Below are 19,355 nucleotides of genomic sequence, written 5' to 3' on the forward strand. Positions count from 1 at the left end.
AGAAGAGAGAACACTATTGGCTGGAGTGGTTGGAAAGGGCTTTATGGGAAAGGTAGAATTTTTATCCAATATAAAAGAATGGGCAAATTTGGATAAACAGAGGAAGCCAGCAGAAATTAATTCCATGTGCTCAAACAGCCAAGATGTAACTGTAAGAAAATGCAGGGTGAATTGGAAGGATAGATAAATCAGTCTGGCTACAGGAAAGGGCTTACCTCGAGGAGTTGCTTTTCTTTGTATAATCCTAGTGTCTAGAGATGACAAATGTCTGACACATAGTAGGTGCCTAATAAATGTTTGTTGATGGATTGATAAAGATGGAAGAATAGGATAGAGATAGTAGAAAGCCTTAGATGTCAGAATTAGAAGGTTAGCTCCCCATATGAGAAATTCTCCACCAGAGACCCTTTAAATGGCAGTAGAGAGGAAAAGGAAGGGAGAACTATCTTTCCTGATACTTGACAAGACCTCCAGAATTCCCCAGGGCTTCCTAATAGGCAGGCATTGCCCTTCCCATGATAATATGGTGGCCCATTTGCAAAGCTGCATTTTTCTTTGCTTCCAAAAATGAATGATGATTTAACTGAGAGTGGGAACATGGCACACAGGCGTGGGTGCTGGGCAGATTATTAACAATTTGTTGCTAAGTAAACCAATAAGAAAAAAATGTTTAGAGTTGTCAAGAAGCATTTTTATCATTTGAAAGGCTTTAAAAATGGAAAGTGGGGCTAATATGATGAGATTATCTGCCATAGTTCAAAGTGTTGTAGGTTTCACTTGCCAGGGATGCCCATATTCATATTCATGAAGTTCAGTCCTATACCATAGAAAGCAAGGCTGCTTTTCATTGCTGTTTTTTTTTCCCCCTTCACTGAGGCCATAATGCTTTTCAACGCTTGTGCTTTCAGTTGGGTAATAATGGAGCTCTGAGTGTGGGCAGGCTCTCCATTCATCCTCTGGGTTGCAAAGTTATAGAAGTTGTAGCTGGGGGGGGATAGGGGAGGGAGAGGATGGAAGGCAGAAAGAAGAAAGAAAAGGAATGGAAAAAAAGTGGGGGAGGGGGACACAAGGGACAGGCAGAAGGAACTAAGAAAAGGAAGGCGGGAGAGAGAAGAATGAGGGAGAAGCGACTTTAGAAAGCCAATAATTCAGTGTTCCTTAATTTTAAGCCAGTATAATCAGATAATATATGTAAAGCACTTTGCAAGCCTTAAAGCACTATATAAATGTTAGCTATTATCATTATTATCCAGGCATTATCTAGTTGACAACTGAAGCCCTATCTTAGTGAAGAAATGAACTCCTTTTTAAATATAAATTTTTAATATCTTTTGTTTTCAAATTGTCTAAATTTCCCACGAAATCTTCTCTCTGCCATTACCAGTGAGCCATCTCATATACAAATAATTTTTAAGAGAAAGAGGAAAACAAACAGCAAAATGAATTAACACATCAAAAAAATCTGACAATGTATACAGTGCTCCACATCTGTGGACCCCACCCCACCCCCAACCTCAGCAAAGGAGTGCTCTTATTTGGGACAAAACTTGTTTCTAATTTTGCAACGTTTGTTGTTGTTGTGATTTGTGATTGTTGTTCTTTCTATTTACATTGTTGTAGTCCTTGTGTATGTTGTTTTCTTGGATTTGCTTCATTCACCTTGCATCAGTTCATATGTCTCTCCTTGCTTCTTTCTCTGTACTCATCATACTTATCATTTCTTATAGAACAGTATGCCATCACATTCACATACTTCATTTTAGCCGTTCATTTCCAGTGAATGTGCATCTGCTTTGTTTCTGGTTCTTTGATGTCACAAAAAAAGCTGCAATAAATATTTGAGTATCTTAGGCCTTTCTTTTTATCAGCAATCTCTTTGGGGTATATACTTAGCAATGGAATCTCTGAGTCAAAGGGTATCGACATTTAATCACTTTATTTGCATAATTCCAAATTGCTTTCCAGAATTAATATACTAAAGGAATAAATTCTTAATCCAAAAAAGAGAAAGAAGAAAAATTATTTATATAGTAGAAGGATAAACTTTCAATGTGAAACTCCTGATGGTATGTGCATGTTGAAGTCTGGGTGGGAATAGAAATAGGAAAAGGAATTTGGTGTGGCAATGATACCACTCTCACCACCAAGGAAGAAAAATCATTGAATGTTGCTGCAAGAGGTACAACAATGCCAGCAAGCTTCTCTCTTTTCTTACATCTTCTCAGTTGTGTAAGTCTGTGGTAAAGTTATGAAGCTGGCTGAGTCTGTCTTCAGTGTCCCTTACCCTTCCCTATACCACCATCCCAAAGCAGTCTACCCAAGGCCTTCAGGACCTTCCTGATACTCTCTCCCATTCTCCTATCCTTCCCCCTACTTGTTCTGATTAAAGGATTTGACAGACTCATTCACACTAACCACTTGTGGCCCATGGACCCTCCCAATGGGATTTATATTTGAACAGGAAACAAAAATTAACTCTAGAAAGGCAGAATTTAAAAAGATTGGGAAGGGTTTTTTTTTAAGGGGGAAGAACAACATGGATTAGGCTCCCTAAAATTATATAAAGGGGGAGGAGGAGGACAAGGAATAGGAAGAAGCTGGGGTGGGAGGAGGAAGATTTCATAATAATATTTTGACTTTGTATACTGCTTTACTCTTTTGCAAATTACTTTCACAGATCTCATCTCATTTGGTCTCCTTACTATCATCCTGTAAGGTAGACAAATCAGGTATTATTGTCCCTGTTGGACATATGAGGAAACTGAGGTCTATGAAAGTGAATTGAATTTCTTAAGGTCATAAAGCCAGTCACTTGGGGAGACAAAATTTCAGCCTCCTTCCAATACCCTACTCTGTCTCATGTTAAAGTCAGACTTAACGTACCTCATAGTTTTGGGACAAAATGCCAACCAGAACGAATGATTCCTTCTTCTGCTCTCTTACTTGGATTGTGTTTAGGTTATGTACAACTCTAACCTCTTTTCTCAACATGAAGGCTGATTCATTGGACATCTTCTGTAGCTGTTGGGAGGACAGAAAGACAGTGTTTTCTAAAGCTATAGCAATTAAACTTGAGGGAGTAAACACTATGCTTTAATGTGATAACAACACTCATGCGTTGAAGACAGCAGCCACCCCAAATATACAGATCATTAGATTAAAGGCAGAAGGGTTAACGAATCATCGATTTGCTCACCTCCTGCCATTGATGGCCTTTAGCCACAACTTCCAGATTCTTTTGCTCATGTTACAAGAGGACATGCTGAATAACATGGCAGCAAAAGAGGGTGCCAAAAGATCACAGGATCTAGGATTTAGAGCTAGAAGGGACTCAGGAAATCAAGGCTACCCCTTTCATTTTACAGATGTTTAAATTCAGACTCAGAGAATTGAGGGGCAGCTAGGTGGTGCAGTGGATACAGTACTGGGCATGGAGTTAGGAAGACTCATCTTCCTGAATTCAAATCTGGCCTCGGACACTTACTAGCTGTGTGACCCTGGGCAAATCACTTAACCCTCTTTGCCTCAGTTCCCTCATCTGTAAAATGAGGTGGAGAAGGAAATGATAAACCACTCTAGTATCTTTGCCAAGAAAACCCCAAATAGAATCACAAAGAATTGGATGCAACTGGGGGAAAAAAAACAGCTCAACAAAAACAACAGCAAATCAGAGAATTTAAGTGAGTCACACAGAGAGTGAAGACCAGAACTAGGATGAGAACTCATGGATTCCTATTTCTAGTCTAGTTTTCCTTTTACCACACAGTGAAAAAAAGGAAGTAAAACAAAGGAGCATGGGTAGATACTCATGTGTTTTATGGTTTTCCTGTTGAGTATAATCTTGGCTTTGAAATGGCTATTGAATCATGGAACATTAGAGCTAGGGTGTAGGGTCCAACTCCTTCATTTTGTAGATGAGTGAACTGAGTTTCAGAGAAGTGAAATGAATCTATTTGAAAAAGGATAAAAGATTGAAAACAATGAGAGAAAGCTCCAACAGTGACATGTCATGCATCAGCAAGTATAGGAGGTCATGGTGGGGATATTTTCCTAGCCCATACTCCAGATACTGAGTGGGAGGGAGCTTTTTTTCCCCCACAAAGAAGGACATTGGCACAGGCTACACAGATGAGATAACTGCACAAACGGTGCCGTGCCCATCATAAAAACTTACTGCATTTATGCAATAAGTTTTTATGTTTGTCTATGTGAATTACAGAATATCCAAGTTGAAGGGGACCTCAGAGCCCCCTTCCTGACTTCATCAGCAAGTAATAATGTGGTTTTTCCTTAAATATCAATAGTGAGCTTACTACCTACAGAAGAAGTCCATCTCATTCTGGGGTATCCTTTATTGTTAAGATGCTGTCTCATATCAAACCTGAATCAGTCTCCCTATAACTTCTACCCACTGCTCTCTGTTCTGCCCTCTGAGGCCAAGCAGAAAAATCCCTTTGACACATAACAACTCTTCTGATAAAGATAGCTATCATTTCTCTTCTCCATGCAATTAACATCCTCAGTTCTTTCAGTTAAACTTCGTGTGACATGGTCTCAAGTGCTAAAACTGGCCTAGTCACCATCTCGTGGAGTGTGCCAGTTTCAATGCCCTTCCTAAATATGGTGCCTAGAAGTGAACAAGACACTTCATCTGTGGCCTCACCAAAGTAGAAGACAATTGTGAGAAATGATTATTTCTCTCTTGTATTCAATAACTAATTATATTAGGTCCAAGGTTTTTCCCCTTTTCTACTTCCTCATCCAGAAATCAGTGTGGGAAATCTTTCTAAAACATTTACCCAGGGGCAGCTGGGTGGCACAATGGATAAAGCTCTGGACTTGGAGTCAGGAGGACCTGAGTTCAAATCCATCCTCAGAAACATGATACTTAATAGCTATGTGACCCTAGCCAAGTCACTTAACCCTGATTGCCTCACCAAAAAGCAAAAAAAAAACCAAAACCAAAAACAAAAACAAAACAAAACAAACAAACAAACAAACAAAAATACACACACATTTACCCAGCCAGGATGGCTAAGATCTAATCAAAGATAGTAAAAGAAATTCTAAGTTTGGACCAATTTGGGTATTCCTGCTCATTGTGTTTATTCAAACAGGTCTGGGAAGTGTTGATTCTCCCTTTTGTCAGACAGGTGATATGGAAATTAATGTCCCTTTGACCAAGATTGGGGTAACCCAAGTCACATACCCCAAGACCCCAAGACATATATATATATATATATATATATGTAATATAACCCATCCTCTCGTAGTACTCATTCTCTCATTAATTGTTAACCAATCTGAGTTGATTGCCACCCTCAGGAACACCTAGTCTTTGAGGACATGTAAATTATGAGCCCAGCATCATGAGGGGTCTTTGGTCTAAGAGAGATGGCCAAATGACCATTCTTTCATTAATAAACATACTGTCACTATTAATAAAATTATTAAATTACCCAGAAATTATGTCTCTTGAACCTTTTTAAATACCACACAATAGAACTGTTACCTCTTTTGTTTTGTTTTGGTTTTTGGTATGCTGCTCCTAATTGAGTTTAAGGTAAATGGTACTGTTCCTTTTTTAGCTATAATATTATCCTGTTGATTCATCTTGAGTTTATAGTACTTTAAAACATTCAGATCTTTTCTCGATGAACTGATGCATTTAACAAGTGCAACTAATGAGTTGTTTTAAACACAAGTATAGGACTTGAAATGTATCCCTGTTAAACTTCATCTTATTATTCAACCCACCATTCTAACTGGTCAAAAAGACATTTTGATTGGACTGGATTTAAGTCATCTTAACCATCTTCCTCATTTTTTGTAGCACATTAACAACGACCACATTCATGGGGAGAAGAAGGAGTTTGTCTGCCGATGGCAGGACTGTACCCGGGATCAAAAACCGTTCAAGGCTCAGTACATGCTAGTGGTGCACATGCGTAGGCACACTGGCGAGAAGCCGCACAAGTGCACGGTAAGAAGACTGAGGGCCATGCAGCCAGATTTTTCCTTTTGCTGTCATACAGTGTAACTAAGATGTTTTAAACTATTTAAGCTTCTTATCTCCCTAGAATGTTTTAAATATGTTACCAGAAATTATCTACACAAAATGTTTTGAGTTTCTAAGAAAATGGAACAACTAGAAATTAAGAATGCTTCTGTACTTTGAAAAAAAATCTCTATTTTCTAGACTTTTCTTCTTAGAAGTCCCTTGTAGTTTCCCTGGTTGTCCCATTCTTACTGCCACCTGAGTTGTTTCTGTTAAGTCCTCACTGCCGCTGCTCAAATCATCCCCTTTTTCTCCTGTTCAACAATCCATGAAACCCACTGAACCTATTACTCTTCCTAATCTCTTAAGGATATCTAATGGACTGTGTATCTGTGCAATAAATATATGGAAAATGGAGTACATTTGCCAGTGGTTTTATAGCAACCCATGACAGTGAAACCATCACATTTATGCTTCCCTCCTCAATGGGTAGGAGAGGGGCGGGAGAGAGGAAAAGAATTGACTGAAAGATGTAGAAAATGTGAGATTCCACTGTGTTTATTGTTTATTGATTGTGGAGGGAGAGGGAGGGAGGCATTTCACCCTTTAGAAGAAAATATAGTTTTAAAAGTTCTCCAACACTGTATATCCTATGCATACATTAAAAGTCATTTTAGAATCCCCAGTAGCTGCTAACAAAGATATGACTATTTCAAGTGATGCTCTGATTATCAGTATCAAGTGAGGCATAAAGCAGGAAGATCTGTGCTTTCCAAAACTGCTTATTGCTACCTTGGAGGATGTCTAGCAAAGAATACAAATGGGAAGAAGGACTTCCCAAAGTTGATAAGGTACTCCAGATTTTCTTGTTTACAGATGACCTTATACTGATTCCATCAAGTCCTAGAATATGATAGGGCCTCCTTGATGAGATCAGTACCCACTCAGAGATTAGACTCACCAGTCTACACAGAAAAAATTAAATTGATGAAAAATATTTATTTCCCAGACTATACCATGCAGACAGAGGGGAAGTCCATCAGTACATATCTATTGTACAGTCATGCCAGATGGGCACAGATTTGAATAAAGAGAAAGAAAGTAGATTGCATTTCATCTAAGAAATAGTACAGCGTCCTCATGTCTGACACAAAACCCCAATATTTAATGATGTCATTCTCCTGGAAATGTGGCATAGCTAGTACAAAAATAAAAAATAGAAAGAAACACAAGGAAAGAGGAAGCAGATTGCACAAGAGAAGACTAAGGGATGGCTGCTTATTTGATGCTATCATCAACTTCTTGTGGGATTAGCCTGCTTGTGCCACTTTTTAAGAGTACTTCGCACAATCTTACAGAAAAATATAGTCCAGGGAAATAAAATATATATATACCTACGTTGGAGTTCTCTGCCCCAAAGGATATGGAGACATCGTACCTTAAATCAGTAGAGACTGAGTCCCTAGGCCTCCCTACCAACATAGCACAACCAATGAAATTAGTGGGAGATAAGCAAGGCTTTGCTCCAGCGTGATGATATTGGAGGGGGAGTGGGGAGACAAAAGGAGTGATGTCGTGTGTGACATGCTTCCTCTCCATAACAACCCCCACGTCTCCCGACCCCACACCTCACCTCGTGTTTTTCATTAGTCTAGCACTATCTTGCAATACAACCACCTTCCCAAGGTTCTCTCCAAAGGCTTGAATTCCTCCAAAGTTCCCTCAGTCTGGTGATGGGGGGCGCTGGAGCGCCCCTTCTTATAGCTTCATTATGTCTGCGCCACTGAGGTTCTTTCTCTTTCACTGTTTTTGCCTAAGTGGGGAACAAATCCCCAACTAGGGCTCTGTGGGTAGCCCTTCACTCTCTCAAAGAGGCAGAATGAGAATTGTCAATAAGGCCTATTGACCAAAGCTTCTGTGTGAGAGACTCTTAGACTGATGTTTACCTTCTCCTCAAACATTACTGGTAGCCCTTAGAGCCCCAAAGTCACCTCCTTAGAGATGGAAGTGAAGCCAAGCAAGCATGAGGTTGTCAGTCTGGCCCAGGCACCCTTCTTTACTCTGTGCTCTTCTCCTTTCTCACATTTCCCTACCACCAGTTTGCTCAGCCCCCTCATGCTGTCCTGCACCTCCAGCTGTCCAGAGAGATCACTTCCCTCCTTCCCCACTAGCCACCAAAGGCCTGCCTCTCTGGGGACTGGCTCAAGTTCCAGATTGACCTTTCCTCTTCTCCCAATCAAAAATTTCCACTTGTTCAGGGCTGTGATTTCCTAGCTATCATCTGGGAAAGTATCTCATAGACTAATTCACACCGAAGTTTAATGAGTGACAACAGCTTAAGAGTTCACACTCTAAAAATGGTTGTATTTTAAATTTGTTTACTGATTTTTAACATTCTTTTCTTTTTAAATTTTGAGTTCCAAATTCCCTCCCTCCCTCCTCCTTCACCACCCACTGAGAAGGCATGCAATATGATACCAATTATACATGTGAAATCATGCAAAACATATTTCCATATTAACCATATTTTTAGATAAATGCAAGAAAAGTAAAGTGAGAAAATTATATTTCAGCCTGCACCCAGAGTTCATCAGTTTTCTCTCTGGAGGTGGTAGCCTTTTTTTTTTAAATCATGAGTCCTTTGGAATTGTCTTGGATCATTCTATTGATCAGAGTAGCCAAGTCTTTCAAAGTTGATCATCATTGTGACATTTCTGTTACTGGACAAAATGAAAAACGGTTATATTTTATTTTATTTTATTGTTTTTTGTTTTTGGCAATTGGGGTTAAGTGACTTGCCCAGGGTCACACAGCTAGTAAGTGTCAAGTGTTTGGTCTGAGGCCGAATTTGAACTCAGGTACTCCTGACTTCAGTGCCAGTGCTCTATCCACTGTGCCACCTAGGTGCCCCGAAAATGGTTATATTTTAAAAGAGACTTCCTGGAGGCCCTGAGACTTTAGTTGTTATTGTTGTTTTATTTTATAGATATCTTTTGTTTTTATATCACTTACATCTATGAAACTATCCTTCCCTCCTTTACCTAGTGAGCTGTGCCTTTAAAAAAAAAAAAAGAATTTAAAAGAAAAATACTTCAGCAAAATTAAGCAACACATAAGCCTTGCCTGATACGCAGTATTCCACACCCATAGCCCCCATCTCTGCAGAGAAGGTAGGGAAGTTAGGCATCTAGGCGTTAAAAAAAAAGGAATACATATTTAATTTTGAAACTTCAAACAGATGAGAGGAATCTGTTAAAGAAGGGGCTCCCAATCCTTTAAATATCACCACAGTTGTTAATTATTCTGTCTACAGGTAAGGATATTCTTAGTGTCAGACACTGACATAGAACAGACTGTGTTTTAAAGCGGGGCTTCCCAACAATTTTCATCCAGTACCTCTTGGCTTCTAGTTAACCTTCCTATGCCCCCCATTAAATAAGAAAGGAAATAAATTCTAGAGTTTACTGTGCAAATTCTCATAAAAAAAGAAAATAAAGATATTAACTCATTTCAACAAGACACTATAATTATTCATCAAATATCCTCCATACCCCATAGGGAAGCTTCTCATGCCACCTCTCCCAGGGACATACACATTATAGGAAGGGAACTGCTATTTTTAATTTAATAATAATGACAACTGACATTTTTATATCACTTGCTATGTACCAGGCACTGTGCTAAGTACTTCACGATTATTATCTCATTTGATCCTCACAACAACTTTGGGAGATAAGTGTTATCATTATCCCCATTTTACAGTTGAGGAAACTGAGGCAAACAGAGGTTAAGTGACTTGCCCAGGATCACACAGCTAGTGTCTGAGACTAGATTTGAACTCTTACTTTGAGCCCTGACTAAACTGCAAAATTGTGGCTGAAGACAATTCTTCTGAAGTTTCTTGCATTTTAAAGTGAAACTCTATTTCTCTCTCTCTGTCTCTCTCTGTCTCTCTCTGTGTCTCTCTCTGTGTCTCTCTGTGTGTGTCTCTCTCTGTCTCTCTCTGTCTCTCTCTCTCTCTGTCTCTGTCTCTCTCTGTCTCTCTCTGTCTCTCTCTCTCTCTCTCTCTCTCTCTCTCTCGGTGTGTGTGTGTGTGTGTGTGTGTGTGTGTGTGTGTGTGTGTGTGTAAAGATAGATTGATTGATTGATTGATTGAGGGTATTGGTGGGCCTATTATGTGAGATAAGAATAATCCACAAAATGAAAATCCAAACTTATGAGATAGACCAAATTGGGGGGTGGAGGGGAAACTCTATTTACATTGTCAAAATAATTCACTTTACACAAAAATTGACATTACAATTTCCTCAAGTGGCATATTTTAGATAAAATATGTTTGTGTGTTATTCTCCCAAAAAGAGGGAGGAGATCTTGTCTTACCTAAATTTCGTATCTGGCCTTTGAAACAAGCCCAATAATCTGTACACCATCAGTACTGTATACAGATATGGATATCACTATATGCATATGTTAAATTTGAATATATTGACTATGTAAACAACAACTCTCTTGGACATACATATTATGTAAAGCAAGGCAAGTAGATAGAGTGAAGAATTGAATTTCTCTCTCCTAAAAAGAATGTAAGTCACTGGAATAAATGCTCTGCAGAGATTTTGGAAGACTGACATACATGAAAAGAAGGTTTAATTATCAAATGAACTATAAAGATGTTATCGGCATTCAAAAGAGAAAGATGGATCACTGTAGGTTAGGTTATCAGTGAAGGATTCGTGGAGGAGGGAAAACTTGTCTTAAGCTTTGAAGGCAACTTGCAACCCAATGTAATCTTAAAAAAAAAAAAAGTTTGAAAGAGATTAGCATTAGAGAAAGGGGTAGGGAAAAACTTCTTCGTTAGAATCCTATAACATTAGCGCTATACGGTACCTTACAGACCATTTAGTCCAGTCCCTCTCTTTTTACATCAGAAGAAATAGACTAATTCAGCTGAGGATCAGGCTAGAGAGTTCATAGTCAGAACTAAAACCCAATACTTCTGACCCCTTTACCTGCAGCATGCTGCTTCTCCTTAAGCAGGACCCCCTGTTTTTAGGCTTAGTTTCATCTTATGGGTTTATTAATTTCTTCATCATTCATTCATTCATTCATTTCTTTCTTTTCAATTTCAGTTTGAAGGGTGTTCGAAAGCCTACTCCCGTCTGGAGAACCTGAAGACGCATCTGAGGTCCCACACGGGCGAGAAGCCTTACGTGTGTGAGCATGAAGGATGCAATAAAGCCTTCTCTAACGCTTCTGACCGGGCCAAGCACCAGAACCGAACTCATTCCAATGAGGTACCTCTTTTAGACTCAGGCTTTGGGAGGTGCCCGGGGAGATGGGTAGAGTCAGAGGAGGGAGAACACTGAGGCAGACTCAGGAGGTCTCTATAGCCAAGAGCCTTTAACTCCACTGTCCGTTCCTGAAAGGAGGGAAGAGGGAACAGCTAGGTGGCGCAGTGGATAGAGCTCTGGCCTTGGAGTCAGGAGGACATGAGTACAAATCCAGTCTCAGACACATGACACTTACTAGCTATGTGACCCTGGGCAAGTCACTTAACCCTGATTGCAAAAAGCAAAAAAAAAGAAACGAAAAAAAATTTTAAGAAAAAGAAAGGAGGGAAGGGGGTGGTAAGAAGAAACCCAGACTAATGAGGTGAAGTACTGTGGCATCATGGGGAAAAAAAAGACTTTTCTTAGAGTCCCTGGACTTCAATTAGTGATCAACCTCTTGCTGCTGACTTCCTATATGACCCTAAATTAGTTACTTAAACTCTGATCTTCTTCGTCTGTAAAATGGGGCTCACAGAACCTGCCTCACAAGGTTATAGTAAAGACAAAGATTATTAAGCACTCTGTAGATGTATTCTATTACTCTAAGTACCACCAGACCTACCATCAGCTTATCCAATGAAGGTGTGATCCAAATTGTTACATCATAGGAAAATGACTGTCATAATGATTTTACTTTGCATGGAAGAAGGCAATTCGAACTTCCCGGTGGGACCTCTCTGCACCTGGTAGTGACACTCTACAAAAGAAAATCATGCCTTGGCCTTTTGATGTAAATTGATGAAGCACAATGCATGCTTTGTTAACTCCAGCTAATTTAAGCCCACTGCCAGTACTTAGGGAATCCAGAAAATTGGCTTTATTATAATGCATGTGATGGTCTGGTGCAACAAGCAAATACCTGTGGATTGAATTTTATACTGCCATTAGTCTAACAGACTAAAGAAAAGAAAAGCTTCTAGCGTTTAATAACATTTTTGACCACTTAAAGATTTTGCTGTAAGACTAACTTATAACAGGTATTCATCATTCAAGAAAGAAACTTAAACTATAGCAATTAAAATTCATATGAATGTGGAGCCTCACAGCTACACATTTGGGATGTGTGTATGTCCGTGATTTCATTGTTGTGTCTGCTTTTTCCTTAAATAGAGATTGCAAACCCAATCAAATCTTAGAAGACAGTCAATCAATCAACAGGCATTTATTAAGTGCCTACCTTGTGCTGAGCACTCTGCTAGGACCTAGGGACAGGACACAAAAATGAAACTTTCTTTAACTTTTAAGGAGTTTATATTCTACAGAGGGGTGCGATGTGTAGATATATAATAATATGCAATCTAAATACAAGGTAATGGACTAGGGAAGAGTATGGGCACCATTGGCTGGAAGGACCAAGAAAGGCCTTGTAAGGTCAGCTAGGTGGCACAGTGAATAGAGCACTGGCCCTGAAGTTAGGAGGACCTGAGTTCAAATGTGGCTTCAGACCAAACACTTGACACTTACTAGCTGTCTGACCCTGGGCAAGTCACTTAACCCCAATTGCCTAAAAAGGAATTTTTTTTAATTAAAAAAAAAAAGGCCTTGCATAAAAAAATTGAAGCTTAAGCTTACTTTGTAACGAAACAAGGAATTCTGACAGGTAGAGGTGAAGTGGAGAGAGTGCATTTCTAACATGAGGATTGGCCAGAACAAAGACATAGAAATAGGAGATGGATCATGAGGAACCCCAAAGAGGAAAATTGTGTTTAACCATGGAGCGCCAGAAGGGAAGTAATGTATGATATTAGATATAAAAAGACTGGATCAGTGGTTTGGAGCCAGGTTGTAAAAGGTCTTAAATGCCAGACAGAAGTTATATTTGATCATAGAGGCCATTGGGAGTCATTGGAGGGGTTTTTTTGAGTAGATAGTTACATGATTAGACCTATACTTTAAGAAAATCATTTTGATCAGATGGTTGGAGGATGGATTAGAGTGAGGAGAGATGAGACAGGAAGGGCAATTTGGAGACTATTACAATAGTCTAGGAGACAGATGATGAATTAGGGTGAGAGCCATGTGAATGGAGAAAAGGTGATAGATACAAGAGATGTTGTTGAGGTAGAGGTGACAAAATGTGACCACTCATTTTATGTATGGGGTGAAGGAAAGTGATGATAATGCCAAGGTGGCAAAACTGGTTAACTAGGATGATGGTGCTGCCCTTAACTGAAATGGGAAAGTTTGTAAGAGGACTGAGTTGTGGGGAACAGCACTAAGTTGTTTTGAACATACTGAGTTTGCGATATCTATGTGATATCCAGTTTGAAATGTCTAATAGGCACTTTGTGATATTGAACTAGAGCTCAAGAGAATGAATATGACACATCTGGGTAGCATCTTCATGGAAATGATAATTAAACCCATGATAGTTGATGAGGTGACCAAGTGAAAGAAGGTGGAGAGAAAAGAGAAAAGGGTCTAGGACAGAGTCTTGGAGTCTGCCCACAGTTAGAGGGAGTATGCTATGGATGCTGAACCAGTGGTCGTAAAGACAAGTAAGAGAACCAAGTCTTCATGACTTGTGTGGGCAAAATAACTCTTCACTTAATTGGCAGCCCTGTTGTGAAAAGCCTTGCTGCTCTTAGCTAAGCTAATCCTTGGAAGCCAGACATTGTGGCCCATTTCAAAGCCTTTCCTGGTCTACAGAGCTTGCCATAGTTATCCCTCTGCTGACTGAGCTGTTGAGAGTGACGGCTTACTCCCGTGCCAGGATGAGGCATTACAGTAGGAAGATGGTGTGTATGTATTATATAAATCCATTTAGGAAGCTTTAAGGGAAGGGATCCTGGACTTGGAGTCAGAAGGCTCAGGTAAGGTATTGCAGTGATGACTGGGAAAGATCTTTGTAAATTCTGACAGAAGTTTTATTTGTGTTTTACAGTCATAGGGAATGGAACTGGACCTATGATGTCACTGGTTTAGGGAATCCCAGGGTGAGGCATCTTGCTTTCCCAGTGCGGGGCAGCACCTTCTTTGTACTTATGATCAGAGATTTACCTAGCTCACCCATTACTTGCCCTGGGTCACACAGCCAGTATATGTGAACTCAGGGAAATGAATTCAAAACCAACCTCAGACAGATACAAGCTGTATGACCCTGGGCAAGTCATTTCACTTATTTGCCTCCGTTTTCTCATCTGTTAAATGGAGATGATAATAGCACCTATTTCACAGGGTTGTTGTGAGGTCAAATGAGATAATAATTATAAAATGCTTAGTGAAGTGCCTATAGTAAGCCCTATATAAATATTAATTTTTTTAAAATTTTTATTAGTTAGAGCAGGTACTTAAACTCAGGTCCTCTCAGTTTTGATACCAGTTCTCCATGCCCTAACTATTTAGGTACACTAAGGCAAATCCCTTCCTCTCTTTGGGTCTTAGTTTTCTCATCTATCAAATAGGGATAATAACATTTGCCTTACCTACCTTACAGGGTTGTTGTGAGAGTCAAAGGAGATAATGCATTTAGAAAATTTAAAAGCTAAGACAGCTCCATGACATTGTTATTATTTTTCTGCAAAGCAAAAAATGAAAAGACCAAGAAACTGGAAGCAGTTGGCAGATGGGTGCAAGGAATGGCAGCCATAGATGGCCATGTAGCATTAATATCCTGGCTGTTTTCTCTTAGATCTTTACTCTCAAGGATTATGTTACTGAGGTCATCCTGGGTGCTCATGTTTTCGGTCTAAAACTCTCCATTCAGTTGTCTGTGAACATGTCAAGAAACTTAAGTCACTGCATGAGCTACCCCCAGCAGCCTGAGTCAACCCCCTACCAGGAAGAGCCAAAGCTTTAGCAGGAATTAGAAATCAGAAGGATGATTGGTCCTAGAAATGTTTCTTGCTTGTCAGAGAATCCACAAGTCACTATTTTCCCCCTTGGAATATTTTAATGACTCCCCAGAGCAACTCCAAAATGCTCATTACCTGGATTTTGGCTTTAATGAAAGGATCTGGCAAGAGCAGTGGAATTTCTCAATTAACTAAAAAAACGCCCTCACACATCATAAATACCAACCTGAGTTATCACCTTCTACTGGGACCAACTGGAGTAAGAAATAGCTCTTGACATTTACCATGCCCCAGACACCTCTTTCTCTCTGGGTCGTACCAAGTAAGAACTTCTGCTTTCTTGCTTACATATATTACTAACTCCCCAACCTGCATTTTCTAATTTTATCTCCAAATGGTTCCCTCCATTAACTCCACTCCAGCCATGTTGGTCTAATAATTGATAGTGTCTGCCAAAGTTTTAGAGCAGAAAGAATTATGATAAAATGTTCGTGGTTTCCCAAACATGCCATGTATGTTCCTACTTCTGCTGTTTTGATCATGCCCTTCTCTATCCCCAGATTGTTTTTTCCCTTTCTCTCTACTGAACTAAATCCCATCTGTCCTTCAAGGCCTGTGACTTCATTATAATGTCTGATGTGTTCATGGAGCTCTATAGGCTGTGTTTGGAGAAAGTAATAAGGGAAAATAGTTGACATAATAATGTGTAACCTATTGTGGACCTTAAAAAGGTCATTTTTCCCCCCAAGGAAAGCCTGGGTCAGGAATTCATTCAATTCAGCAAACATTAAGTGCCCACTCTATGCACAGTATACTTCAATGAATAGTTGTAGCTGGCCCCAGAGTTAAGAAGACCTAGCTTTAAGTCCTCCCTGTGGTGTGTACTGACTATGTGACCCTGAGCGAATCACTTAACTTCCCAGTTGTCCCTAGAAAATTCTTTAAAATTCTAAGTTGCCAAGAAGGTACTGAGCTGCTCTGGTACAGATAGATTCCTCTTTGGGGATTCTCTATTAGGAAACCAGGTTGGGGAGGGGGAGGAACGATCCAGATACTGTTCTAGGTGCTAGAGATTTCAAGATAAAAATGAAACAGTCTCTTCCCTCAAGGAATATATGCAACCTAAGGCCACTTAGGCCACATATCGACCAGCTAGTCCTAGACAGCAGACCATGAGTCAGCTTCACATCATATACAGCCATCCTCCCAGGACATCCTGGCATCTGCTTACAGCCTTCATGTTGTCTACCTTCTGCTTTCTACCTCTTGAGAATAAAACATGCTTCCCTGGTCACCCCTCCCCTAGAGTGTTATCTTCCCCAAATAGAGTGTAAGTTCCTTAAGTATAAAGATGATGTCTTATTTTAAGATGTGTATTCCCAGCACTTAGAACAGAGCCTGATCTATAGAAAGCACTTAATAAATGCTTTGTCATTTGTTCATTCAGGGAGCTGACCTTCTATTTTGAAAACTTCATATGTTAGTACGTAGAACAGCGGGGTCAAACTCAAATAGAAATGAATATTGACTGAGAAGACCACAAATGAACATTATCTGTGTTGTATTTTTATTTATTTTTGTTAAACATTTCCCAGTTACATCTTAATCTAGTTCAGGCCACGCTACAGAGTTTGATGACCTACGGCCATGAGTTGGACACCTCTCCCCAAAAAATCACCACTTTGTAGAGTTTGTTGAGTGAACTGTTAGTGAGTTTCAGCCTTGTCTACCACTAAATAAATATAATATTATTTTCTGAAAACTGCTACATCATCAGATATCATGAAATATTTGAGAAAGAGGAAAGGTATTGCAGTAGCTAGGAATAAATGTAACAGGCCTAACCCTTGGAACAGTGAAGAGCTCACTAGACTGGGTAACAAGGGTTCTGGATTCCAGTCATGATCCCCTCACTGACACAATAAGTGATCTTGAGTGAGATGTTTGGCTTGAATTTGCAGGATTAGAGTGAATACATGCTTTACCCTTGGGGATTTAGTAGGACCAAGTCTGATAAGTTATAAGACCTGGTAGTTTGAGGCTAGGTTTTGACTGACTTGTAGACGATGAGGATGATTTCATTCTTGTCTGTGTATCTCCAGTTCCTAACCCATTGCCTGGCACACAGTAGGCAGTTAATTCTTGTTGATTGATTACACATGTGCATAGTGAAATTTAAAGAACAAACTCATCACAATTATTGCTGAGACATTGGTCATCTGTATATTATGGGAATACATCTGGAATATTTCATGATCACTGAAATAATCACTCCCTCCTTTCATCCATACAACTATTTGTCAGGTGTCTTCTTTGTGCTCAGCACTGTGTTAAATCCTTTGGGTGGGGGGTAAGGGAAGAATGTATAATAATAAAGAAGTATAAGGTATGGTCCTTGTTGAAAAACCAACACCCTAGTTGGCACAGCAAAATATACACACATAAAACATCTAGGAAAACAACATAAGGCATTATACAAGCATATGTTATAATTGTGTGGTTTGGATTTTACTACAGCAATTTCAAGAAGCGAGGGTGAACCAGAGTCATTAACGATCATCTTATGGAGTATGGAAATTTGGAAAAGGTGGGATGGGGAGAATATTCCAGTTGGGGAAAATAACACAACCAGAATTTTTTTTTTTTGGCTAGGCAATGGGGTTAAGTGACTTTTTCAGGGTTACACAGCTAGTAAGTGTCAATTATCTGAGGCCGGATTTGAACTCAGGTCCTCTTGACTCTAGGGCCGGTGTTCTACCACTGTACCACCTAGCTGCCCCCAACCACGAAATTATTGTGGGGAATAAGCATGGCATATATTTTCCATAGGAAAGGCCCCCCCTCAATAACACCACTAGGATTTAACAATCTCTCTTGTGTCATTAACATCAGACTCCCTTTTCCCCAGAAACCCTACATTTGCAAGATACCTGGTTGTACGAAGCGATACACGGACCCCAGCTCTCTCAGGAAACATGTGAAGACAGTACACGGTCCTGATGCCCATGTCACCAAGAAGCAGCGCAATGATGTTCACCCAAGGGCACCTCCACTCAAAGAAAATGGTGACAACGAAGCCAGTGCCAAACAGGGCAGAGCAGGGCTGGAGGAGACCGCCGAGGCAAACAGTGCCAGCCAGGCAGTGGAGGACTGCCTGCATGTCAAAGCCATCAAGACAGAGAACTCAGTGGTAAGTATCAATGTAGCCCTTTCACCCTAATACTCTCAAAGCCTGTGTGTTTGTCACTCTGGCTGGCCAGATCACAAAGCTAAACAACACAATTCAAGGGAAGTTCTGTCCTCAGCTATCACAGACTGTCCTAAAACCTGTGAGCTTTGGTTAAAGACTTGTCAAAGATTACCCCAGGCTAATTCCATATTGTGATCCATGCCATTGCCAGCAAGCCCCATTTCTTCTTTTTTATAACCTTAACTTATAAAACCAATTGGCACAACTCCATATGATGTACCTGGAACATAAGAACCCAGTTGATCTTTACCTTCTGGGACAAAGGACCCAGTTAATAATTAAAAAACAAAACAAAACAAAAAGCTGGCTGCTGTATTTCCAGGCCAGGCTGAGAAGACCATGTGGGTATAACAGTGAGAGATGAGCCAAAACACCTAGAGGCAGGTGCCGCCCCCATGTTTCATGTGATGATCTTTAGAGAGTTTTAAATATCTTAGGAACTGTATATCTGCTCTTTTTCCATGTTACATAATTAACTTCCAGCCTCGACTCCTTAATTCTAACCACTTTTTCTTTGTCTCCTCTTCTTTTCCTTACTATACCTCCCTAAGGATAGTCGGTACTAAGGTGAGCAGAATATCCGCTTGTGTTAGGCTGTGGTATAAGTGCTGTCTGTATCTTAGATGTAATGTAATAGAAATTCGTATCATCTCTGTGTGTGTGTGTGTGTGTGTGATCTCAAAGAATTGATTTTATTAGGCCATCTGAGGCTTTGAAATTAGAGGCAGCAGAGAGGGACACAAGGAAATAAGAGTTCTTATTCTTTTCATCTGAGTGTCCCTTCAAGAGAACCCACTTTCCCCCATAACAACATGGATTAATTACTCCCCTTCACCTACGCCATGGTCTAATAGCCAAACTAGCCTTCTTACCGTTTCTCATAATCAATATTCCATTCTCTCTCTCCATCCCTTTAACCTGCCTGCTCCACATGCATGGTATACCTATCCACCTCACCTGTGCCTCTGATTCCTTCATTTTCT

The 19,355-nt window shown here is 39.9% G+C and overlaps 1 protein-coding gene across 1 annotated transcript in view; it reads left to right on the forward strand.

Annotated features, from left to right (window-relative positions):
• The window catches only part of GLI2 (GLI family zinc finger 2), a 126,032-nt gene that overhangs the window by 99,936 nt on the left and 6,741 nt on the right, over positions 1 to 19,355 (forward strand). Inside the window, exons 9-11 of the mRNA XM_027854697.1 lie at positions 5,834 to 5,983; positions 11,128 to 11,292; positions 18,031 to 18,312. Coding sequence (XP_027710498.1) covers positions 5,834 to 5,983; positions 11,128 to 11,292; positions 18,031 to 18,312 — 597 coding nt within the window. The remainder of the gene's footprint in view (positions 1 to 5,833; positions 5,984 to 11,127; positions 11,293 to 18,030; positions 18,313 to 19,355) is intronic.

This window comes from Vombatus ursinus, unplaced genomic scaffold, assembly GCF_900497805.2.
Source record: "Vombatus ursinus unplaced genomic scaffold, bare-nosed wombat genome assembly UNPS02010548.1, whole genome shotgun sequence".
NCBI classification, from domain to species: Eukaryota; Metazoa; Chordata; class Mammalia; order Diprotodontia; family Vombatidae; genus Vombatus; species Vombatus ursinus.